Genomic DNA, 25,877 nt, shown 5'->3' with positions numbered 1-25,877 from the left:
CAAAACACACAAACTGTCTTGGCCCCTGGGAATGTGACAACTGTTCCAAACATGACTATCCCGTCACAGTATGGAACACTAAATCAGATGCAAAACCTAACTGGTCCAACACAGACTTCGGTCGCATTTGGAAATACTATTAAAATAGCCACTGGGTTAAATACACAGATTAACAGTTCAGGACAGCAATATTGCGCATTAGGGTCACCATATGCGAGAAAAAAAATTTAAAATTTAACTTTTAATTAAATTATTCATAAAAATGAGGATAATCCTCACTGACAAACAAACAAACAATACAAGAATAGGTTTGGCCCCTCCTACTTTTCAAGAGTTCAATGCAAACCACAAGTAAACTAGTACCGCTAATATGAAGTGGAACTTTTTACCCATAAATCAGGTGCCAGTTACATAAAGTCCACTGATAAATAAAGAAATGGAATTATCTCACCAAATTCTGATATACCACATATTAAATTCGAATGGGTTCAGGCATCCTCCTGGCGGAACCTCATGATTATGAAATTGTACCTCCCAACGCGTTTCGTTAGAAAAGCAAACTCATCAGGGGAGCTTATAATTGTGGCAATTACATCTCAGATCTCATAAAAATGAGTCCAAAAATTCATCATATGCTGAAACAAAACATATATAGAATAACAATAAGTATCAGCATATCAATGGTTAATCACACAATCATATGTGGAGAAACTCACCAAAGATCATAGACTCAAACAGGAGTCATATATGCGGTAAATCCAATTCAGGTCCCACAAGCCATGGACCTCACTCTCAATGGCATGCTGAAATACATTTATAGATAAACAGACACCAGCATGTCAGGACGATTCATTCCATGACAGCATGCAGACAGAGCAGGGGGACTCACCAGGTGGCAGGAGCGGCCGTGCTTATCGCTCTAACAAGAGAGCCACCGCAGACTGTCAGGGTTTAAATGTTCCCACCCTGCACCAGCGTGTGACGTGGTTTCCGCCCATCCCGGTCACATGACCGCAGATGAGCACACCACATCATGATGTTTACACTGTAGCCGTGGTGATGTGCACCTCCCCTCAGCAAGTCATGTGACATGACGTCACACAAACAAGGAAGACAGCCCGATATTAAACTGCAGGCACACAGTATCATTCCAGCTTGTATGCAAATTCAGAGAATCGTCCAATCCTCCAGCATTGATTCACAAGTAATCACTAGGAGGGTATTGTTTGTACAGAAAAAACTGCTCATGACAGTGAATTATACCCGCTTATTCTGAACAGTCGGTTTCACCAGTGTATATCACAAGCAGTATAAAGGTGATTGCATACCATACTCAAAAGGTCACAGCCATACCACCACAATAATCAAAGACATGCCCGTGGAGAACAGTAGCCCCACTTTAGAAGGATGTCACCCAGAAATATGGGGACCTTAAAAAAGCTCAAAATCAATATTATACTCAAGGGGCAAAATAGCAAAGGGGCTCAGATGTCATATTAATAGTCAGATTAAAATAACCTACTGAAGAGCTAGCAATAAATTATGCCCATATCGATCACAGCAAACCTCCAAACCCTATGAGGTTCATCAGGGGAACCTTTAAGAATACCAATCAAGAATAGAATTAGAAACCGCCACATAGAGACTAGCCTGACCCTAATTAAACCAAATTTCAGGGATGGCCCTACCTATCACGTGGGGGTCGGCGCCGTATGACAGAACGATGTGTGGGCGCCCCCACTCGGCCGACGTCTCACCCTCCTAACTAAGCTCCCCCTACAACACCACTAAATAAAGGGTGCGAAAGAGAGTTCTTCATTTAAACCATTAGGATGAAGTGTTTTCAACCAGAAAATCCATCTGGATTCTTGCTGCAAAAGTCTCTTGTCCCAGTCCCCTCCTCTAGGTGGAGGCCTGATGTGATCGATACCCTGAAATTTCAAAACAGTGGAGTCTCCATTGTGTACTTTATTAATGTGCCTCGCCAATGATGTATCATTATTAAGTCTAATGTCCCTCAGATGTTCTCCTATCCGTCGTCTTAGTTCCCTGCGAGTTTTACCTACATACTCCATATTGCATATACAGGTCGCCTTATATATCACACCTCGTGTTTTACAATTAATAAACGACCGGATATCATACTCATTCTTGGTCACTTGACTGTGGAATTTCTTTCCCACTATGATGGAGTGACAGGCAATACATCCGTTACATCTAAAACAACCCTTCAACGTTGGTATAACCTCAAAAGGATTTTTTGGGGCGAGATAGCTGTGAACCAGCCGGTCCTTCAGCGATCTCGCTCTCCTATACGTAACGGATGGCCTGTCTGTAAGAAGGTCTCCTATATCACCATCCATTTTCAATATGGGCCAATACTTCTCAAGGATGTCTCTTACATCACCCGCTCCATTGTTGAAAGTTGTTATAAATCTCATCACATCCCTGCCCTCGTCCTTCACCAATTTTTTAGGGGGGTATAGAAGATCTGTTCTTTTAACCTTCTCTATGTCAGCAGCCGCTCTACTTATCACTTGTTCTGGATATCCTCTTTCAAGGAATCTTTTCTCTAGATCTTTAGACTGGTTTTTGAAATGCAATTCATCAGAGCAGTTCCTCCGAATTCTGGCGAACTGTCCCTTAGGGATGCCCCTCTTCAAACTCAGGGGATGACTGCTTTCCCATTTTAGTAACGAGTTAGTTGAAGTCGGTTTACGATAAGTACTCGTTACCAAGTTGCCTCCCGAGTCTTTCTCGATCAAAAGGTCCAAAAAGGATAATTTTGACTTATTCATCTCAAAAGTGAAAAAGAGACCCAAGTCGTTTTTATTCAAATCATCCATAAACCTCTTTAGTCCAGCTTCATTGCCTTTCCACACCATAAAAATATCATCAATGAATCTATACCAGATTCCGATGTTCTCATTGATGGACTCACGGTCCTCTCTGAAGACCACATTAATAAAGTACACAATGGAGACTCCACTGTTTTGAAATTTCAGGGTATCGATCACATCAGGCCTCCACCTAGAGGAGGGGACTGGGACAAGAGACTTTTGCAGCAAGAATCCAGATGGATTTTCTGGTTGAAAACACTTCATCCTAATGGTTTAAATGAAGAACTCTCTTTCACACCCTTTATTTAGTGGTGTTGTAGGGGGAGCTTAGTTAGGAGGGTGAGACGTCGGCCGAGTGGGGGCGCCCACACATCGTTCTGTCATACGGCGCCGACCCCCACGTGATAGGTAGGGCCATCCCTGAAATTTGGTTTAATTAGGGTCAGGCTAGTCTCTATGTGGCGGTTTCTAATTCTATTCTTGATTGGTATTCTTAAAGGTTCCCCTGATGAACCTCATAGGGTTTGGAGGTTTGCTGTGATCGATATGGGCATAATTTATTGCTAGCTCTTCAGTAGGTTATTTTAATCTGACTATTAATATGACATCTGAGCCCCTTTGCTATTTTGCCCCTTGAGTATAATATTGATTTTGAGCTTTTTTGAGGTCCCCATATTTCTGGGTGACATCCTTCTAAAGTGGGGCTACTGTTCTCCACGGGCATGTCTTTGATTATTGTGGTGGTATGGCTGTGACCTTTTGAGTATGGTATGCAATCACCTTTATACTGCTTGTGATATACACTGGTGAAACCGACTGTTCAGAATAAGCGGGTATAATTCACTGAGTCATGAGCAGTTTTTTCTGTACAAACAATACCCTCCTAGTGATTACTTGTGAATCAATGCTGGAGGATTGGACGATTCTCTGAATTTGCATACAAGCTGGAATGATACTGTGTGCCTGCAGTTTAATATCGGGCTGTCTTCCTTGTTTGTGTGACGTCATGTCACATGACTTGTTGAGGGGAGGTGCACATCACCACGGCTACAGTGTAAACATCATGATGTGGTGTGCTCGTCTGCGGTCATGTGACCGGGATGGGCGGAAACCACGTCACACGCTGGTGCAGGGTGGGAACATTTAAACCCTGACAGTCTGCGGTGGCTCTCTTGTTAGAGCGATAAGCACAGCCGCTCCTGCCACGTGGTGAGTCCCCCTGCTCTGTCTGCATGCTGTCATGGAATGAATCGTCCTGACATGCTGGTGTCTGTTTATCTATAAATGTATTTCAGCATGCCATTGAGAGTGAGGTCCATGGCTTGTGGGACCTGAATTGGATTTACCGCATATATGACTCCTGTTTGAGTCTATGATCTTTGGTGAGTTTCTCCACATATGATTGTGTGATTAACCATTGATATGCTGATACTTATTGTTATTCTATATATGTTTTGTTTCAGCATATGATGAATTTTTGGACTCATTTTTATGAGATCTGAGATGTAATTGCCACAATTATAAGCTCCCCTGATGAGTTTGCTTTTCTAACGAAACGCGTTGGGAGGTACAATTTCATAATCATGAGGTTCCGCCAGGAGGATGCCTGAACCCATTCGAATTTAATATGTGGTATATCAGAATTTGGTGAGATAATTCAATTTCTTTATTTATCAGTGGACTTTATGTAACTGGCACCTGATTTATGGGTAAAAAGTTCCACTTCATATTAGCGGTACTAGTTTACTTGTGGTTTGCATTGAACTCTTGAAAAGTAGGAGGGGCCAAACCTATTCTTGTATTGTTTGATGGTTTGTCAGTGAGGATTATCCTCATTTTTATGAATAATTTAATTAAAAGTTAAATTTTAAAATTTTTTTCTCGCATTTGGAAATACATCTACTGTTCCAGCTGTGACGGGCTCGTTACAAAATATGACTCATGGTCAAATGCCAGTGCAAAGTGGTCTGGTCCAAAATACTCTCCAAATAGGAGATGTAACACAATTAAATACGACCACGAGGGTGGGGAATCCACAACTATCTACGGGCCAGATGCAACAGACCATGCTCCCCTCAAATATACCTCTACAAAGTATGATAACTTCAATAGCAACCCCACAAACGAGCACGAGCGAGATGATGTCGACAAATCAGTCTTTTTTGGGGAGATAGCTGATAGTGCAACAGATATAGTGATGCCACCAGAAAGAGACCTGCAAATATTCAATTTATCATCAATTGAACTGGAAGAGACACATAGGCGATTATTGAAAAAAGGATTATCTTTCACACCAGTTCCTAAATATGATCCTTTTCTTTGGACAAAGGATCTAAATCTCTTTGCAAGAAGGTTGGCACTACATAAGTATCACACTATAAAAAACAGGGATCCTGTGATTATGAAAGAGAAAGAGGATGAAGCAATCAGAGTCTTGGAAAGTCTAGAGGATGGTAGTGATGGATATGTGAATGAGACTGTACCCCCATTCTCGTCATTAAAACCAAAAAGTAAGAATACTCCTCCTTTCTCCCAATATCACAATATTGACACCTTTGTGAATATGGTAGGAGAGGATTTAAAAAAAATCAACCGTAGAACATATTACCCCCTAAAAAATCTCAGTATACCTGAACAAAGAGCCCTGAATGACCTTGAAGATCTAGAGGAGATCACTATAAAGGGTTCAGACCAAGGGGGTAATATTGTCCTGATGGACACGACTGACTATGTAAAAATGGCAAGAAAACTACTGGATGATCAGAAAACCTACAAGATTCTGAGTGCAGATCCCACTGATAAATATCTTGCAGATTTACAGTCCCTGTTAAAGGTTGCACTATCGGCATCACTGATTTCTGAGGATGAATACAAAGAGATGTATAACCCTCATCCCACTTTGGCCACGTTCTATGCACTTCCCAAATTGCATAAGAACGTGGTCCCAATACCCGGCAGACCGATAGTCTCGGGTAATGATTCCCTCACAGAGGGTGCTAGCAGGTATATAGATGAACTACTATCCCCGTTTGTACAGGTGTTGCCATCCTTCATCAGGGACACAAAAGATCTTGTCCTAAAGTTGCGTGGCCTTAATGTTTCAAAGACAACCATTTTGACTAGCTTGGACGTAGAAGGACTATATAGTAACATCGATCATGAATTGGGAATAGGAGCAGTTGCCCACTTCCTAGCAGCAAAGGGTAAACAATTCACACCTCATAACGAATTTTTATCACTCTTGCGTTTTGTTCTGACGCACAATTTTTTTACCTTTGGCGGTGCCCTATATCACCAGATTAGGGGTACCGCCATGGGTACGACTTGTGCGCCCACTTTCGCAAACCTATTTTTGGGGTGGTGGGAGGATGTTTCTGTTAGTATTAATGGCTGTAAACCAGTTTGCATTCCAGTATACAAAGGAGAGATTTGATTAGTACCAGATATGATGACTTCTAAAGGAGAACAATGAGACACAGCTAGAGAAAAACATTAGTAATTCTACTAACAGCAACAGACAGTGAATGGGGTCTTTGTTCTTCATTATAAACTTACTGAAGATTAATATGGACCTCCGTACATGGGTTGCAGCCTGCCACCTGGTGGTAATCCAACTACTTTACACAATTCTTTACAATCTTCCATATATTTTTCCGCTGTCTTTTTTTTTTAACTAGGGCGACAGCGTTCTCAGCTCCTACTAAAAAAACACATTTCTTTTTGAAAAGAGAGTATACAGTGCTCTAATTGGACTGGCCGGCTCCAACGGAATCCTTTCTCGCCTCTTCTGCGCGTCTAATGCGCAGACAGTGACGCGCGTCTAATACGCAGGAGAATACGCTAATTCCAACACCTTTTAAATTACCCAAACTGGAATCCTTTCCCACCTCGTTATGAAGACCTACCCCCTCATAACAGTGGCTCACGTTTATAACTAAAACGCAGGGGATACGCTAATTCCAACATTTTACCTAAACCCTTCCCCCACCTTGCCTATTTTTTTTATTTTTTTTCAAATAGGCAGTGGCGCGTGCTTATTAGTAAACAAACACAGGGGGGATACGCTGGTTCAAACACTTCTGTTCAAAAACAAACAATTGTAAAATACTAAAAAACACATAAGCCAACTAGTTTCTATTCCAATCCAAAATGAACTGTCATGCCTGCAAACAGTTCCCCCTGTCTTCCTCTTCCCTCTTCAGCTGCTCCTAAAGAATTCCTCTCTCACAATCACCCACACACAAGTTCCCCCTCCTTCCTGCTTTCTCAATGTAAAGGCAGTGGGTAGCTGACCCCCCTTTCTCCTCACTAGTAGCAGATGTCTGGGCTATCTTCCCCCGTCCTTTTTTTTCTTTGTTCTTAGTGGAGAAATGCAGCCATGTGGGCAATGACCAACACACACTGACCCCCCTTTCTCCCTGCTTTCTATTGTTCTCAGTAAAGAACTGCAGGGACGTAGAGCTGCGCAGTTTCCAGACCCCCGGTCTCTCCCTGTTTAAGCAGCCAGTGGGGGACTGGCCCCCCTTCTTGTTGCTACTGATTCCAACAACTACAGACAATCAACTCTTTGAGAACTAAACGGAGAAATTACAAGCCTGATTAATTACATATTAATCCGCTACATACACTATATACAAATCCCGCGGGCAGCAGGTACTCAAAGTCCTACTGATTTCTCCCTCTATGCAACTCAGAAATACAGACAGTCAGATCCTTTAAAACCTACGCCCAGCACCTATGGGGGCTGGGTCCTTTTCTAGGTCACCGGCGAGTGACAGTCACACCGTTAGGTCTCCGGTGCACTACCCTTCTCCGGACTAGTGACCACCCCCTTTCGCCAGGTGTCTCTCGAACCACAGGTAAAACAACACACAATGTATATGATGCTTATCGCGGAACGGAGGGTGATAAAGTCCTCGATATCGAGCAACACCTGGACCCCAGGCGTCTGGAAAGTGGAAGATCTGACTCACTCTTTTCGGTGGCTCCACGCTTGGCGCGCCAACTGTCAGGGTTAAAATGACGATGATGAGGATGAGACTCAAAGGTCTCTCGGGATCTGACTGCTGTTTTAAATTAAAATGTCATGTGTGCACACGAGAATGAACGATAACAGACACTATATATCGGTTATGGACCTTCTCCATGACAGACCCTGAGGCAACTGAACTTTATTCTTAAAGCCTCTAGACCAAGAAGTAAAGGGGTGTAAACAAAAGTTTTAGTCCACTCAAGTATTGCAGGTCGGGGCTTCAAGACATATAGATCTGCATAGTCTCTTCCTGATTGGTCAGTCCAGGCTCCAGGAATTTCTTTGTTTATCATCTCCTTTGGGTGTAGACAGGATATAGCAGCCATCTTTAAGTTACATATACTGATATATATATATACTGTGTCTAAGGAAAAGACACTGAATATGCAATATACATATATACCGTGTTTTTCCAAAAATAAGCCCTCCCCCAAAAATAAGCCCTAGCAGGGATTTTCAGCATTTTCGGAGAAAGGCTTAAATATAAGCCCTCCCCCGAAAATAAGCCCTAGTCCAAGATCAATAATGAAGTGTCCGTGCAGCTACAAAAGTTACAGATACTACAGGACACTTCATTATACACAGCGGCACCCGGCAATCACACTTACCAGACGCCGAGCAGCAGGACCTGCAGTGATCACACACCCGCACACATCAGCTCTCACACACACACACACACACACCAGATCTCACACACAAACATCGGATCGCACACACATCGGATCGCATACACACTCACCTCATCCAGTGACACCGATCTCTTCTCGCCGGGAGAATCCTGAGAGGCAGTGCAGCGCGACGAACAGGACCTGCGGCCGGACACGTGACTTGCTCTCATTCCCTGCTGCCGTAAGTGCTGGATGTGATGTGATGTGATGTGATGTGATGTGTGTGTGTGTGTTTTCGATCGGCTGTGTTTTTCTGCGATCGGCTGTGTGTGTCTGCGTTCGGATGTGTGTACTGTGATCGGCTGTGTGTGCCTGTGATCGGATGTATGTATCTGTGATCGGCTGTGTGTGCCTGCGATCCGATGTGTGTAGCTGTGATGGCTGTGTGTGCCTGCGATCTGCTGTGTGTGATCGGCTGTGTAGATCTGCGATCTGCTGTGTGTTGGTGCCTGTGATCAGATATGTGTATCTGTGATCGGCTGTGTGTATCTGTGATCGGCTGTGTGTGCCTGCGATCTGCTGTGTGTGATCTGCTGTGGATGTATGTGTGTGTGTGTGTGTGTGTGTGTGAGATCTGTGTGTGTGATCTGCTGTGTGTGCCTGCGATCTGCTGTGTGTGATCGGCTGTGTAGATCTGCGATCTGCTGTGTGTTGGTGCCTGTGATCAGATATGTGTATCTGTGATCGGCTGTGTGTATCTGTGATCGGCTGTGTGTGCCTGCGATCTGCTGTGTGTGATCTGCTGTGGATGTATGTGTGTGTGTGTGTGTGTGTGTGTGTGTGTGTGTGTGAGAGTGAGATCTGCTGTGTGTGTGATCTGCTGTGTGTGCCTGCGATCTGCTGTGTGTGATCGGCTGTGTATATCTGCGATCTGCTGTGTGTTGGTGCCTGTGATCAGATGTGTGTATCTGTGATCGGCTGTGTGTGCCTGCGATCTGCTGTGTGTGATCTGCTGTGTGTGATCTGCTGTGGATGTGTGTGAGTGTGAGATCTGCTGTGGGTGTGATCTGCTGTGTGTGTCAGCTAGCAGCAGGGGAGAACGGCGTGCAGCACCGAGCGGAGATCACAGGAGGACCTTGGAACTATGCAGACGTCCTGGTCTGGTGAGTACGAGTCTCCTGGGAAGTGGTAGGGTCTGCTTTTTTGGGGGGTAAACTTACCCCCAACCGTGTTTCTCCAAGAATAAGACCTCCTCCAAAAATAAGCCCTAGTGCTTTTTTGGGGGGCAAAAAAAAATATAAGACAGTGTCTTATTTTTGGAAAAACACGGTACATGTTAGTAAGGAACAAAAGCATACATAAACATGTGTGTTCGTTTACATCTACTGAACTATATACCTGAGTCTATGAAATGGCTGAATTAAGTATTTTTGTATACTCAATTCTTAACCTCAACAACGTCTCTCGGCGTCTCATCTTAAACAACCTCAATGGGGTAAGATATGCCTGGTGTACTATATAGATTTGGATCATTTTATTATTAATTGATGGGGGGGATCTTAGTAGGCGATTCCAAGACTTCCACCCAGTCATCCTCCTGCATATTCGGAACCAGCAGCCCCCACTTTTCTTTAACTGCCAAAGTTTGGAACTCATTCATCACGGACAGTAGGTATGTATACAAAGATGACATCAATCCTTTCGGGCCCTGGGATCAAAATATCCCTATCAAGAGAAAAGAGGAGATGAAAATGATCCCAGGAGTCCCCTTCATGTGGTGCTGGATCGCCGCTCTAAGCTGCAAGTACCTGAAAAAATGACACCTAGTAACATTGAACTTGGATTGGATCTGGTCAAAGGATAACAGTACATTTTGCTCATAAATCTCACCAAGATAGAAAACACTGTGTACACCCCAGAATGTGGAAGACAGGTGATCCGATAGGGTGAGGAAATACATATTTCTTCGGCGCTCCATTGGGAGACCCAGCCGATTGGGTGTATAGCTACTGCCTCCGGAGGCCACACAAAGCATTACACTAAAAAGTGTAAGGCCCCTCCCCTTCTGGCTATACACCCCCCGTGGGATCACGGGCTGCTCAGTTTTCAAGCTTTGTGCGAAGGAGGTCAGACATCCACGCATAGCTCCACTGTTTAGTCAGCAGTAGCTGCTGACTATATCGGATGGAAGAAAAGAGGGCCCATGCTAAAGGGCCCCCAGCATGCTCCCTTCTCACCCCACTCTTGTTGGCGGTGTTTGTTAAGGTTGAGGTACCCATTGCGGGTACGGAGGCTGGAGCCCACATGCTGCCTTCCTTCCCCATCCCCCTGAGGGCTCTGGTGAAGTGGGATCTTACCGGCCTCCAGGCTCTGAGGCCGGGCTCCATCCACAGACCCGGAGATCCTGCTGGATACGGAGCTGGGTACCGTCAGGGACAAGGCCCTGCAACATTCAGGTACTCTGTGTCCCCGTACAGACAGGCACAGACACACTCCAGCGTTGCTGGGTGTTCTAGTGCGCCGGGGACAGTAGCGCTTGAGTTATACTCACTGCAGCTTAGCTGAGTGAGTTTATGTGTGGGGAACTTCCGCGCCGCCTGCGGCGCGGCTGAGACTTGTGGTGCGCCGGGGACTTCGCGCCGACCGTGCGTTTACGACGGCAGCGCTTATAACTTTAGTCCCCGGCTTCTGCGGCCTGGTTACGTTCGTTCCCGCCCCCAGCCCTGTCAGTCAGGGAAGAGGAGAGACGCTGTACAATAGTCAGCGCCGAGGGCTGGAGTCTTATTTACATACTCCAGCCCTCTCACTGGGCACAGTGGGACGCCAGTTTCCCGCTCTTTGTCTGCAGCACGCCCACGGCCCGCCCCTCTTCACAGGACGCCGGCAGCCATTCCTGCACGCAGTCTGAGCTGGAGAACGGACATAGCCCTGGGAGACCCAGACAGGGGATTCTGGCGACCACACACCCGCTGTTAAGCGGGCGGTAAGCAGCACCTAGGTGCTGACCCCACTAGTGCCACAGTGTTGTTTTGTGTACTTTTCTCTGTACCTTTATATATTGCACTGTACGGTCGCTTCTTGGCTTATACCCCTATATTGCTCTGAGGAGACAACAGCATGTCATCCGCAAAAAGCAAGGGTGCCAAGGCACAGGCTTCATATGCTGCCTGTACCGCATGTGGGGCTGATCTACCGGCAGGTTCCACTGACCCCCATTGTGTGCAATGTTCGGTCCCTGTGCCACTTCGTCAGCCGGAGTCTAGGCTAGTAGTGGCCCAGGCAGAGACGCCTGTGAACCCTGCCCCGGTGACGGGGACAGACTTTGCAGTTTTTGCTGATAAGATGTCTGTGACTATGACAAAAATTCTAGAAACTTTGCAGTCCAGGCCGGTCACTCAGACCATGGGCACTGTTGATTCAATGTTCCCCGGTCCCCCTCAGTTAGAACTAATCCGTGCTCCAAGGGGGTCCCAGGCATCACAGGCTGAAGGCTCTGACTCGGACGACAGTCCCAGGCAGCCTAAGCGAGCTCGCTGGGAGAGACCCTCGGCGTCATCACGCTGGTCAGGGTCTCAGCGAGAGGATTCTCTGTATGATGAGACAGAGCTAGGTGATCATGAGTCTAATCCTGAGACCGCTCTCAACCTGGATACCCCTGATGGTGACGCCATGGTGAATGATCTTATAGCGGCCATCAATAGACTGCTGGATATTTCTCCTCCAGCGGAGGAGGCAGCAGCAGAGCAGGAGAAATTCCATTTCAGGTATCCCAAGCGTAAATTGAGTACTTTTCTGGACCACTCTGACTTCAGAGAAGCAGTCCAGAAACACCATGCTTGTCCAGATAAGCGTTTCTCCAAACGTCTTAAGGATACACGTTATCCCTTTCCCCCTGACGTGGTCAAACGCTGGACCCAGTGTCCAAAGGTGGACCCCCCAATCTCCAGGCTTGCGGCTAGATCCATAGTTGCAGTGGAAGATGGGGTTTCACTTAAAGATGCCAATGACAGACAGATGGACCTTTGGTTGAAATCTGTCTATGAAGCTATCGGCGCGTCGTTTGCTCCAGCATTCGCAGCCGTGTGGGCACTCCAAGCTATTTCAGCTGGTCTGGCGCAGGTGGACTCCGTCATACGTCTATCAGTGCCGCAAGTGGCGTCCTTGACCTCGCAAATGTCTGCGTTTGCGACTTACGCTATCAATGCGGTCTTAGACTCTACCAGCCGTACGTCAATGGCGTCCGCCAACTCTGTGGTTTTACGCAGAGCCTTATGGTTAAAGGAATGGAAAGCAGATTCTGCTTCCAAAAAATGCTTAACCAGTTTGCCATTATCTCAGGACAGACTGTTTGGCGAGCAATTGGCTGAAATCATTAAACAGTCCAAGGGTAAGGACTCTTCCTTGCCCCAGCCCAGATCAAGCAAACCTCAACAGTGGAGGGGACAGTCGAGGTTTCGGTCCTTTCGAGGCTCGGGCAGGGCCCAATCCTCCTCGTCCAAAAGGACTCAGAAGGAGCAGAGGAGCTCAGATTCCTGGCGGGCTCACTCACGCCCAAAGAAAGCAGCCGGAGGAACCGCTTCCAAGCCGGCTGCTTCATGACTTGCGGCCTCCTCTCTCCGCATCCTCGGTCGGTGGCAGGCTCTCCCGCTTTTGCGACATTTGGCTGCCACAGGTCAAAGACCGGTGGGTAACAGACATTTTGTCTCACGGGTACCGGATAGAGTTCAGTTCTCGTCCTCCGCCTCAGTTCTTCAGAACTTCCCCACATCCCGACCGAGCCGATGCTCTTCTGCAGGCGGTGTGCTCTCTAAGGGCAGAAAGAGTGGTGATCCCTGTTCCTCTTCAGGAACGAGGTCAAGGTTTTTACTCCAATCTGTTTGTGGTGCCAAAAAAGGACGGCTCTTTCCGTCCTGTTCTGGACCTAAAACTGCTCAACAAGCACGTGAAAACCAGGCGGTTCCGGATGGAATCTCTCCGCTCCGTCATTGCCTCGATGTCTCAAGGAGATTTCCTAGCATCAATAGACATCAAAGATGCTTATCTCCACGTGCCGATTGCTCCAGAGCACCAGCGTTTTCTACGCTTCGTTATAGGAGACGAACACCTTCAGTTCGTAGCTCTGCCATTTGGTCTGGCGACAGCCCCACGGGTTTTCACCAAGGTCATGGCAGCAGTGGTAGCAGTCTTGCACTCTCAGGGACACTCGGTGATCCCTTACTTGGACGATCTACTTGTCAAGGCACCCTCTCAAGAGGCATGCCAACACAGCCTGAACGTTGCGCTGGAGACTCTCCAGACTTTCGGGTGGATCATCAACTTTTCAAAGTCAAATCTGTCACCGGCCCAATCACTAACATATCTTGGCATGGAGTTTCATACTCTCTCAGCGATAGTGAAGCTTCCGATGGACAAGCAGCGTTCACTACAGACAGGGGTGCACTCTCTCCTTCAAGGCCAGTCGCACCCCTTAAGACGCCTCATGCACTTCCTGGGGAAGATGGTGGCAGCAATGGAGGCAGTCCCGTTTGCGCAGTTTCATCTGCGCCCACTTCAATGGGACATTCTCCGCCAATGGGACGGGAAGTCGACGTCCTTAGACAGGAAAGTCTCCCTTTCCCAGGCGGCCAAGGACTCTCTTCAATGGTGGCTTCTTCCCACCTCATTATCACAAGGAAGGTCCTTCCTACCCCCATCCTGGGCGGTGGTCACGACAGACGCGAGTCTGTCAGGGTGGGGAGCAGTTTTTCTCCACCACAGGGCTCAGGGTACGTGGACTCAGCAGGAGTCCACCCTTCAGATCAATGTTCTGGAAATCAGGGCAGTGTATCTTGCCCTACAAGCCTTCCAGCAGTGGCTGGAAGGAAAGCAGATCCGAATTCAGTCGGACAACTCCACAGCGGTGGCATACATCAACCACCAAGGCGGGACACGCAGTCGGCAAGCCTTCCAGGAAGTCCGGCGGATTCTGATGTGGGTGGAAGCCACGGCCTCCACCATATCCGCAGTTCACATCCCCGGCGTCGAAAACTGGGAAGCAGACTTCCTCAGTCGCCAGGGTATGGACGCAGGGGAATGGTCCCTTCACCCAGACGTGTTTCAGGAAATCTGTCGCCGCTGGGGAAGGCCGGACGTCGACTTAATGGCGTCCCGGCACAACAACAAGGTCCCAACGTTCATGGCACGGTCTCGCGATCACAGAGCTCTGGCGGCAGACGCCTTAGTGCAAGATTGGTCGCAGTTCCAGCTGCCCTATGTATTTCCCCCTCTGGCACTCTTGCCCAGAGTGCTACGCAAGATCAGGTCCGATTGCCGCCGCGTCTTGCTCGTTGCCCCAGACTGGCCGAGGAGGTCGTGGTATCCGGATCTGTGGCATCTCACGGTCGGCCAACCGTGGGCGCTACCAGACCGGCCAGACTTGCTGTCCCAAGGGCCGTTTTTCCATCTGAATTCTACGGCCCTGAACCTGACTGTGTGGCCATTGAGTCCTGGATACTAGCATCTTCAGGATTATCTCAAGGGGTCGTGGCCACCATGAGACAGGCTAGGAAGCCCACGTCTGCTAAGATCTACCACAGAACGTGGAAGATTTTCTTATCCTGGTGCTCGGCACAGGGAGTGTCCCCCTGGCCATTTGCATTGCCTACTTTTCTTTCCTTCCTGCAATCTGGTTTGGAAAAAGGCTTATCGCTCGGCTCCCTTAAAGGGCAAGTCTCAGCGCTATCGGTATTTTTTCAAAAGCGTCTAGCACGACTTCCTCAGGTACGCACGTTCCTGCAGGGGGTTTGTCACATCGTCCCTCCGTACAAACGGCCGTTAGATCCATGGGATCTGAACAGGGTACTAGTTGCTCTCCAGAAGCCGCCCTTCGAGCCTCTGAAGGATGTTTCACTTTCTAGACTCTCACAGAAAGTGGCCTTTCTGGTAGCGGTCACGTCTCTTCGGAGGGTATCCGAGCTGGCAGCGCTGTCATCCAAAGCTCCCTTCCTGGTTTTTCACCAGGACAAGGTAGTGCTGCGCCCGATTCAGGAGTTTCTCCCTAAGGTGGTATCCTCTTTTCATCTCAATCAGGATATCTCCTTACCTTCCTTTTGTCCTCATCCAGTTCATCGGTATGAAAAGGATTTGCATTTGTTGGATCTGGTGAGAGCACTCAGAATCTACATTTCCCGCACGGCGCCCCTGCGCCGCTCGGATGCACTCTTTGTCCTTGTCGCTGGTAAGCGCAAAGGATCGCAGGCTTCCAAATCCACCCTGGCTCGATGGATCAAGGAACCAATTCTTGAAGCCTACCGTTCTGCTGGGCTTCCGGTTCCATCAGGGCTGAAGGCCCATTCTACCAGAGCCGTGGGTGCGTCCTGGGCATTACGACACCAGGCTACGGCTCAACAGGTGTGCCAGGCAGCTACCTGGTCGAGTCTGCACACTTTCACCAAACATTATCAGGTGCATACCTACGCTTCGGCGGACGCCAGCCTAGGTAGAAGAGTCCTGCAGGCGGCGGTTTCCTCCTCGTAGGGGAGGGCTGTTTTGCAGCTCTAACTTGAGGTATTAATTTACCCACCCAGGGACTGCTTTTGGACGTCCCAATCGTCTGGGTCTCCCAATGGAGCGCCGAAGAAGAAGGGAATTTTGTTACTTACCGTAAATTCCTTTTCTTCTAGCTCCAATTGGGAGACCCAGCACCCGCCCTGTTTCCTTCGGGATTTTTGGTTTTTTCGGGTACACATGTTGTTCATGTTGAACGGTTTCAGTTCTCCGATGTTACTTCGGATTGAATTTGTTTAAACCAGTTATTGGCTTTCCTCCTTCTTGCTTTAGCACTAAAACTGAGCAGCCCGTGATCCCACGGGGGGTGTATAGCCAGAAGGGGAGGGGCCTTACACTTTTTAGTGTAATGCTTTGTGTGGCCTCCGGAGGCAGTAGCTATACACCCAATCGGCTGGGTCTCCCAATTGGAGCTAGAAGAAAAGGAATTTACGGTAAGTAACAAAATTCCCTTCTTTGCCATAGGGGCATTTCAGCTATAACATCAGAAGGATGTAAATCCTTCTTTGCCTGCCTTTACACCAGCCGCGCCGACCTATGAAGGGCCAGCAACTTCCGCGATCCCGATTTCCCCACCCCCCCATCTCAAGAAAACCAAGTAAACCATTCGTCCCTGCCACATGAGCCAAATGACTCTCAGAATTAGGCAAGACAGAGCCGGGTATCCAGGAGGATATCGCTTTCAACTGGCTCGCTAAATAATAAAGAAATCTGGTAATGCTGTCCCTCCCAGTTTGTTGGACTTATGGAGGGTAGTTAGTTTAGCTTTGGTCTTGCATTGCCCCATTCAAACCCAGTTATTAGCATATTCAAAGATGAAAAGAATGACTTTGGGACTGAGATTGCACTATGTTGGAGACAATTGTTACATTTGGGGAGCAATATCATCTTTATCAAATTAATACGACCCGGTAGTTTACCCCATAACAGGAATTTACATTTAGCCAATTCTAGAAAGGGGAATATATTAGATGAGAGGTCACATTTGCTATCTTTTGTATAATGATACCTAAATATTTAAAGTTGGAGACTAATCGCAGAGGAGATAAAGCCTCTAAATGGGGCGTTGGACCATGAGAGAGGTACTTCATATTAGATTTATCCCAATTGATGCCCAATCCGGAATACTTAGTAAAGTCATCTATAATCTCAACAACCCGAGGCAGTGACCGCGCCACATTATCAATAAATATAATCATATCGTCTGCATACAGGCCGATTATATCCACCCCATCAGCAATTTAGATAGCCTTAATCAACCTGTCAGAACGTATCTTAATTGCTAAAGCCTCAATGGCCAGGGCAGAAAGTAAGAAAGGTTCAGATGAGATCCCGTTGACCACCGTTTTGGCCTTACAGGCCCGATTATAACATATGGATCCAGGGGGCAGAATCAGGGACCAAAACCGAAGTTCTGGAGGCAGACCATCAGGATGTTCCACTCCAGGGAGTTGAGTGCCTTGGCCACGTCCAGCAAGGCCAAGGCCCATTCATTGTCCCTTACCGTAGTACTATATTGGATAACCAGCTGAACTCTTCTGATATTAATGGACGTATTCTTCCCTGGCATAAAGCCCGTTTCATCTGGGTAATAACATCTAAAATTACAGAGTTCAGCCTAGTTGCCAATATTTTAGTAAAGATTTTGAGGTCCACATTGACTAAGGAGATGGGACAATATGATCCACATTCCAGGGGTTCCTTCCCCCTCCTTTACAAGTATTATTATGTTAGCTTCATAAAAGGAGTCTGGAAGGGAAGCTCCCCGGGTGGTCTGCACAAGAACTTCTAGCATGGTTGGTAATAAAAGCTCCTGATACCTCCCATATAATTCAATAGGGAAACTATCTGGCCCCAGGGCCTTACCCACAACTAAATCCGCAATTACAGATTTAGGCTATGTGCACACATTGCGTATTGGCACTGCAGAAATGTCTTCAGCGATTTGAACAGCACACGCGCGCTTCAAATCGCTGCAGAAAGAGTCCATAGTGAAAAAAAAAAAAAGCCAATTCCATGCTCTGACTGCAGCTCCTCCCATAGACAGAGCGGGAGATGTATGCAGAGCGCAGGAAAGAAGTGACATGTCACTTCTTAGAACGCGCGCTTTGGGCAGCAGCCGAAGCGCTGTGCTCTAAAACGCCAGGTGCGCACGTCTCCTGCGTAATCTTCATAGATTATGCTGAGGACACAGGACGCATGCAGTTACGCTGCGGTGCAGATCGCAGCATAACTGCATGCAAATACGCAACGTGCGCTCATAGCCTTAAGTGCATCTAAAGTAATGTCAGCATCTAAAAAGAATTGTTGAGCAGCGGTCAGCCTCGGGAAGTTCAGGTCGGCTAAATAGGCCAGACAGTCGTCTACCGACACCCCACTCCTAGACTTATACGGGAGCTATAAAAATCCCTAAAGTATTGAAGGATATCTGCCTGGGAGGTGGCTATCCTAGTATAGTATTAGAGGATCTATGCTGTCTGACCATAAAGTCCAGGAGCTTACAGGACTGATCCCCCAATTCAAACTATGACTGCCGTATAAAATTTAATTGGCACTTAGATTTTGTGTCTAAATGTTGCACGTAGTGCCTATGCGAGGGCAGCCACTGTAACCTGTTATCATTAGAGGGATTAGATATGTATAACCTGTCTGCCTCCTTTACCCTTTGTTTAGCCACATCATCATCTTGCGAGTTGGTTCTCTTAATATAGGAGATCACTAATGTTAGGCAGCCATGTAAATAGGCCTTAAAGGGAACCTGTCATCAGAAATTTTGCACTACACCTAAAAGATTCCCCTTCGGCAGCTCCTGGGCTGCATCCTAGCAATGTTCCTGTTCTTTATGTGCCCCCTTTCTGACCAAAATAAAGACTTTATAAAGTGGTACCTTTTTGTATTCAGATCTTGATAATGGTACACGAGGGCAGGCTCTCTGGTGTCCGTTAGTCTGCCTCCTGTCGCTTTAGGCCATCCCCCATCGTGCAATTTCAAAGTGGTGACATGAGGTAAGCTGGCCAGCGCTTGCGCAGAATGGTGGAGGCGGCGGTGAAAGCGCGACCAGGAGATTATGGGCGGGTACTTCCTGATGAAAGTCACAGCGCCGCCCATAATCTCGCGCATGCGCAACACGTCACCAGCTGTCACACTGTGCACATTGCACAGTCCCGTGAGAGTGGCATGGCGCATGCGCGAGATTATGTGCGGCCATAATCTTGCGCATGCGCCGTGCCACTCTCGCGAGACTGCAATGTGCAGTTTGATCACTGGTGACGTGTTGCGCATGCGCGAGATTATGGGTGGTGCTGTGATTTTCATCAGCAAGTATCCGCCCATAATCTCGTGCTCGCACCTCCACTGCCGCCTCCACCGTTCTGCGCAAGCGCTGGCCAGCTTACCTCACGTCACCTCTTTGAAATTGCGCGATGGGGGACGGCCTAAAGCGACAGGAGGCAGACTAACGGACACCAGAAAGCCCGACCCCGTGTACCATTATCAAGATCTGAATACAAAAAGGTACCACTTTACAAAGTCTTTATTTTGGTCAGAAAGGGGGCACATAAACAGGAACATTGCTAGAATGCAGCCCAGGAGCTGCAGAGGGGGAATCTTTTAGGTTTAGTGCAAATTTCTGATGACAGGTTCCCTTTAAGAGTGGCCCAAAAGGTAATGGCGTGTCGAGACCCTGTATGCGCATTTATAAACATTGTAATTGCTCAGGGATCCTATTATTAGGCCCAATTAGTTTTAGCCAAAAGGTATTTAACTTCCACTGAGGTCTCGGCATCGATCTGCTGAATCTAAGTGACAGTATTACAGAACTTTGGTCCGAGATATCTCTATTGCCGTGTTTAATATTATCTACCCACATGGCCAGACCACTGGATCCAAATATATAATCCAACCGAAAGTGTACGTTTAGTGGAAGAGTGGCAGGTATATTCCTACGTGATCGGATGACGTAGCCTTCAAAGGTCCAAACAACCATTTGCGTTCCTATAGACTGGGCGTGCTGTGGGGGGCAAGGGTACCACGTTGGAGATACTCTCAGAACGGAAAGCTAGCTAAACCTTCATATGGCAATAATGACTGCAAAAAAACAAAAAAGGTTATGGCTGTTGGAAGAAGGGGAGGAAAAAATGAAAAATTGCTATCGAGTGAAGGGGTTAATGTTTGGATGCACACCTTTTGGAATAATTGCAATCGATCGCTTCCTGCAACCATCAACAAGCTTCTTACACCTGTCAACTGGAATTTGTTTACCACTCTTCTTTTGCAAACTGCTCCAGGTCTCTCATATTTATAGGGTGCCCCCTACCAACGGCAATTTTAATAACTCTCCACAGGTGTTCAATGGGATTTATATCCTGACTCTTTGTTGGCTACAGCAGAACACTTCAATGCTTTGTTTTCATCCTTTTCTGGGTGGATCTTGAAGTATGTTTGGGGTCATTGTTCTGCTGAATGACCCATGACCTAGGATGGTAACCCAGCTTTTGACACTGGGCATTACATTGCAACTAAAAATCCTTTGGTCATCTTCAGATTTCACGATGTCTTGCACCCAGTGTCAGAGGCAGCAAAACAACTTCAAAACATCTTTCAACCTCCACCATATTTGACTGTAGGTATTGTGCTCTTTTCTTTGTTGACCCAAGTCCATTTTCAGTAAATGGTAGAATGATGTGCTTTACCAAAAATCTCTATCTTGGTCTCATCTATCCTCAAGACGCTTTTCCAGAAGGATTGTGGCTTACTTAGATGCATTTTGCAAACTGCAGTCTAGCTTTTTTATGTATGTCAACAGTTGAGTCCTCCTTGGTCTCCTGCCACAGCATTCAAATGATAGTTTGCACTGACACGGATGCACCCTGAGCCTACAGGACACTTAGAATTTCTTTTGGAAGTTGATTGGTTCTGCTTATCTACCATTCGGGCTGTCCTGCGTTGCAACCTTTCATCAGTTTTTCTCTACTGTCCACATCTAGGGAGATTAGCCATGCCATGGGTTGTAAACTTCCTGATTATATTGTGCCTTGAGATTGTTGATTGTTATTCAACAATTTTTGGCTCTCAAGTCCAACGGCCCTGTGCGCACGCTACGTTTTTTTCCTGCGGATTTGCCGTGGTTTTGTTGCATGAATTCCTGCAGAAAATGTTCATAACTTTTCTGCAGTCATTCCCCAGCAAATCTATGGTAAAAAGAAATGGTATGCGCACACTGCGTTTTTGTCCCTACAGGTTTTGCTGCAAAATATCTGCAGCAAAAAGAATGAGCATGTCCCTTCTTTTCTGCAGGTACCTGCGGTCTTTGCCATAGATAATAGTAAAAAACTGCAGGGACCAACCCGTGGAAAAACCGCGGCAAAAACGTGGGTCCGGTTTTGCCGCGGGTTTGGTATTCTGCCAGGGGGTGCGGAGTTTTCTTAAGAAAAGTCCATTTTCTAGTGCGCACAGGGCCTAAGACAGTTCTCTTCTCCTTTCTGTTCTCCATGAGGCACACACAGACACGCAATGCAAAGAATGAGTCAACTTCTCTCCTTTTTTATCTGGTTTCAGGGGTGATTTTCATATTGCCCCCATCTGTTAGTTGGCGTTGGTGAGTTTAAATGAGCATCACATGATTGAAATGAAGTTGTTTACTCAAAATTTTGGAAAGATGCCAGCAATTGTGTCCAGCCTATTTTAGGGATTTTCTGTGAAATTATTTTCAATTTTCCATGTTTTTTGTGTGTTCCAATATACACAAACGAAAAAAGCATGTGTACGACAAAATATGTGTGATTGCAATAATTTGCTGGGAGAAATCTTCATTTTCTGGAACAATTTTAAGGGTGCCAGCACTTTTGACCATGACTGTAAGTAAAGAGATCCTGTTCTTCATTGTATTTTGTACAGGCTTAGTCTCTGTGTGTTTGTGCGTATGTGTATCTCTAACAGGAGCGATTTTTATTTTCATATACATATATAGGAAACACCAGAAGATGCTCCATCGGCATCAGGACATGGAACATCTGGAAGTGCAAGAGCAAGATCCGCCACTTCAGTTCCCAGTTACGTACCAATAATTGTGTTATCTGCAGTTGACTAAAACCCTCCATACGCTTTTTAGATTAATGTCCACCAAACCCTCTGATATCACTGGGTTCAGCTGACTGGTGCCTTATGGGGGCGCTGTATAGATGATGTCGTGAGTGATACATTTCCAGCATGTCCAATCTTGGACTGCCAATCCTTGTGCTCACCCTAAGATGATCTGCAGAGATGTCGTGTAGTTTCTTTAAGGGTATGTGCACATTTAGGATTCGCAGCAAATACAAATCTGGTATGAAGACGCTGCTAAAATATGTGAATTTTTGCATATATTTTTATTACATTTTTTTCACATTTAGAAAAATGCTGTAACAATGCTGAAAGGATTGACATGCATGCTGTAGAAATAAAACTGCTCCAAATTAGTAAGGAAAAATTACGCAACATGTGCATGAGACTTCTGGAATCCCATTCACTTTACTGAGACAGTAAAATGCTGCGTTTTTCACAGCTTAAACGTTACATGTGAACATAGCCTAATGAAGAAAACAGACAGCCGAGGTGGCTGCTGCCCGAATGATTGCTCTAGGTGCATGGGGGAGCCTAATTTACATCCCTAACCCAATTGTGTTCATGAGATGTTATAAAGACCGGTCTAGGCTGACCCCTTGCTTTAATTTCTCATAAATGTACCCCTGACATTAACCCTTCTCATGTCTACTGCTTGTAATGACCTCCTTACTTTGTTTCAGTGCAGCTTTCTCTTTGATTCATTGTTTTAGTTCATGTAATAGTTATGGAAATAATACGGCTTTTTTTTTTTTTTTGTAGAGTTGCGGACAAGACGTCCTTCAGTAAAGCCAAGCCCTCCAAAATTGATAAATAAATGTCTCAGCGACAGTGATGACTCCTCAGCAATGGAAGAGCCGGACATTGACGGCTCCAGTATTCATACAGAGAGACGGTAACGTTTCCTTCATGTACAATTTCATTTTTATTGTATTGTTAATGTTAACCCTAGAACGCATACCTGGGGCCTCGCAGGCCTGCTAGTTACTGGTTTTCTGCAAGATTATTGTTAACTTAATGTTCTGAAATATTCACATCTCAAATAAACTTTGAAAAGTATTTCTATTTGAGTTACTCCATGTTATTTGCAAACAGGCCTAACAGGCCCCAGGTATGTGAAAGTGTAGATTTCTAGGGTCAGCGCAGAAAGAGACTGTTGCTCGCTTAGATAAATAAAACATAAATCCATGGTATATTGTAATTTATCACACCGTGATGTATGTATATATGGTATATCACAAAAGTGAATACACCCCTCACATTTTTGTAAATATTTTATTATATATTTTCATAGAACAACCCTGAAGATACAATGTAAAGTAGTCAGTGTACAGCTTTAGTGATGCGCGGATAACTCGCAGATAACTGGGATGGGCAGGTCTAACCGATTATTTTTTTTTTTTTTTTTAACAATCCGGTTCTGGCCCAGACTGATCCTGGATATCTGGCCGGACGCCGGTCTCCATTTAAGTCTATGGGGACCAGAATTCGGCCCTTAAAAATGGGGGTAGAATGGATAGGGGAATTGGAGCGAGCGCGTTATACTTACTAGTGTCTGACATGGCTGTAACTGCTTCCGAGGCCGCTCATTGTGCTTCCAGGGCCGCTCATTTACCTTCATACATATTCACTGCTTCCCCCGCCCATTGGCAGTCCTGGTGTCTGTGATTGGTTTCAGTCAAACGTGCCCCCTAGTCTGTGTGACAGCACGTCTGACTGCTTTCAGTCACACACCCTGTGTGCAGCTCTATCGTGGTGTAAAAATTTATTTTAAAAACATTGGCGTAGTGTTCCCCCATAATATGATACCCAGCACAGATAAAGTATATGACTACAGGCTGCAGCCCACAGCTGTGCGCTAATCTTGGCTGTGTATTGCAAAGAGGAATGACATACGTCTCTTTTTTTTTTTTTTTTTTTATTTTAAATTATTTAAGTAAATAATTCTTAATCTGTCAGTGAAATGAAATAAACACAAACACCGCAAAAATCCTTTATTTGAAATAGAATGCAAAAAACCCCACCCTCTTTCACCCTTCTATTAACCCCCAGAAAACCCAGGTCCGACATAATCCACACAAGGTCCCACGACAATTCCAGTTCTGCTACATTACGGAAGGCACAGCGCGCCATAGAACATGACCCCTCGCTGTGAACGTCAGGCAGAGACTGAGACGCAGCAAAGAGCAGTGACGTCACTCAGGTTATCGGCGGTCACAGCCGGAGGTTCCCACGGTCCTCCACTTGTAACTTGTAACCTGTAACCACCAGTAACCTGACCTAATAAACAACCCGTATATCAAATATTTCTTTGACGCTCCATTGGGAGACCCAGACAATTGGGTGTATAGCTTCTGCCTCCGGAGGCCACACAAAGTATTACACTTTAAAAAGTGTAACCCCTCCCCTCTGCCTATACACCCTCCCGTGGATCACGGGCTCCTCAGTTTTATGCTTTGTGTGGAAGGAGGCACACATCCACTCATGCATTCTCATATTAGTTATGTCGGTTGGAAGAAAAGAGGGCCCCCGGCATGTTCCCTTCTCACCCCACTACGTCGGCGGTGTTGTTAAGGTTGAGGTACCCATTGCGGGTACAAAGGCCGGAGCCACATGCCGTCTCCTTCACCATCCCTTAGCAGCTCTGGGAGAAGTGGGATCCTGAGCGGTCATCCATTTACTGGGACCGTGCTCCCTCCGCAGCCCCTGTGGGAATCTGCCGGACCGGAGTCTATTCAACCTCAGGGACCGGGCCCTGCATCTCAAAGGTACTCTGTGTCCCCATTGGGGACTGTGCAGGGAGCGCACCTTCTTCCCGGACGCTGCGGCAGCTGCTGAATTGAGAAGGCCGGCGGACTTCCGCGCCGACCGTGCCTGCTTGTCAGGCGCGGTCTCAAATTTAGTCCCCGGCTTCATCGCGGCCTAGTCGCAAAAATCCCGCCCCCGGGCCTGCCTGTCAGGGGTAAGGGCGGGACTGCCGACCTGACGTCGGATGTGAGGGCTGCAGCATCCTGCATGTTTCCTCCCCCCTCACTGATCACTGTGGGGACCCCAGATTCCCGCACTTTCCTGGCGCCGCCCACGGCTCCACTCCTCCCCTGAGAGCTCCGGCAGCCATTTTTTGGCATTCTGCCGGTGGAGGATTCTCAGTGAAGAGCTCTGCAGCTCCGGGGGACCTAAGGCAGGGAATCTGGAGGACACACACACTCCGCTTGTTAGTGGTCTGTAAGCCACACCGGTCACCCGGTGCTGGTCCCCCTAGGGTGCCGGAATAGATACGTATTTATATATATATTTCTGTTCGGTCGGGCTGTATACCCTTCTTTGCCCCCATATACCCTCAGTGATCATTCTCCTAGGAGACAACAGCATGTCGTCCACAAGGAACAAAGCTGCTAAGGCACAGGGTTTTTTTGCGGCCTGTACCTCTTGTGGGGCTATGTTACCTGCGGGATCCACCTACCCTCACTGTGAGCAATGCTCGACCCCTGTTTCGCTTGCTTAGCCGGAGCCTCGGTCACTAGTGGGCCCCTCGGCTCATGTAGACCCCCCCTGCTCCCCCTGTCCAGGCGGCAGGGACAGAGTTCGCCTCTTTTGCTGAGAAACTCTCTGAGTCACTTTCACAATCCATGGCTCAGTCTATGGACAAATGGTCTGCCAAGCTGCTAGAAGCTTTGCAGTCCAGACCGGTCCTTACACAGGCCCCGGCCCCTGTTGGATCGTCTCCTCCAGGCCCCTCTCGGTCCGCGCCGC

The 25,877-nt window shown here is 46.9% G+C and overlaps 1 protein-coding gene across 1 annotated transcript in view; it reads left to right on the top strand.

Annotated features, from left to right (window-relative positions):
- The window catches only part of LOC142289831 (uncharacterized), a 271,446-nt gene that overhangs the window by 42,144 nt on the left and 203,425 nt on the right, over positions 1-25,877 (top strand). The window contains exons 2-3 of the mRNA XM_075333758.1: positions 21,994-22,075; positions 22,887-23,019. Coding sequence (XP_075189873.1) covers positions 21,994-22,075; positions 22,887-23,019 — 215 coding nt within the window. The remainder of the gene's footprint in view (positions 1-21,993; positions 22,076-22,886; positions 23,020-25,877) is intronic.

This window comes from Anomaloglossus baeobatrachus, chromosome 2 (assembly GCF_048569485.1).
Source record: "Anomaloglossus baeobatrachus isolate aAnoBae1 chromosome 2, aAnoBae1.hap1, whole genome shotgun sequence".
Taxonomy (NCBI): domain Eukaryota; kingdom Metazoa; phylum Chordata; class Amphibia; order Anura; family Aromobatidae; genus Anomaloglossus; species Anomaloglossus baeobatrachus.
This window is presented reverse-complemented; position numbering and strand designations above follow the sequence as displayed.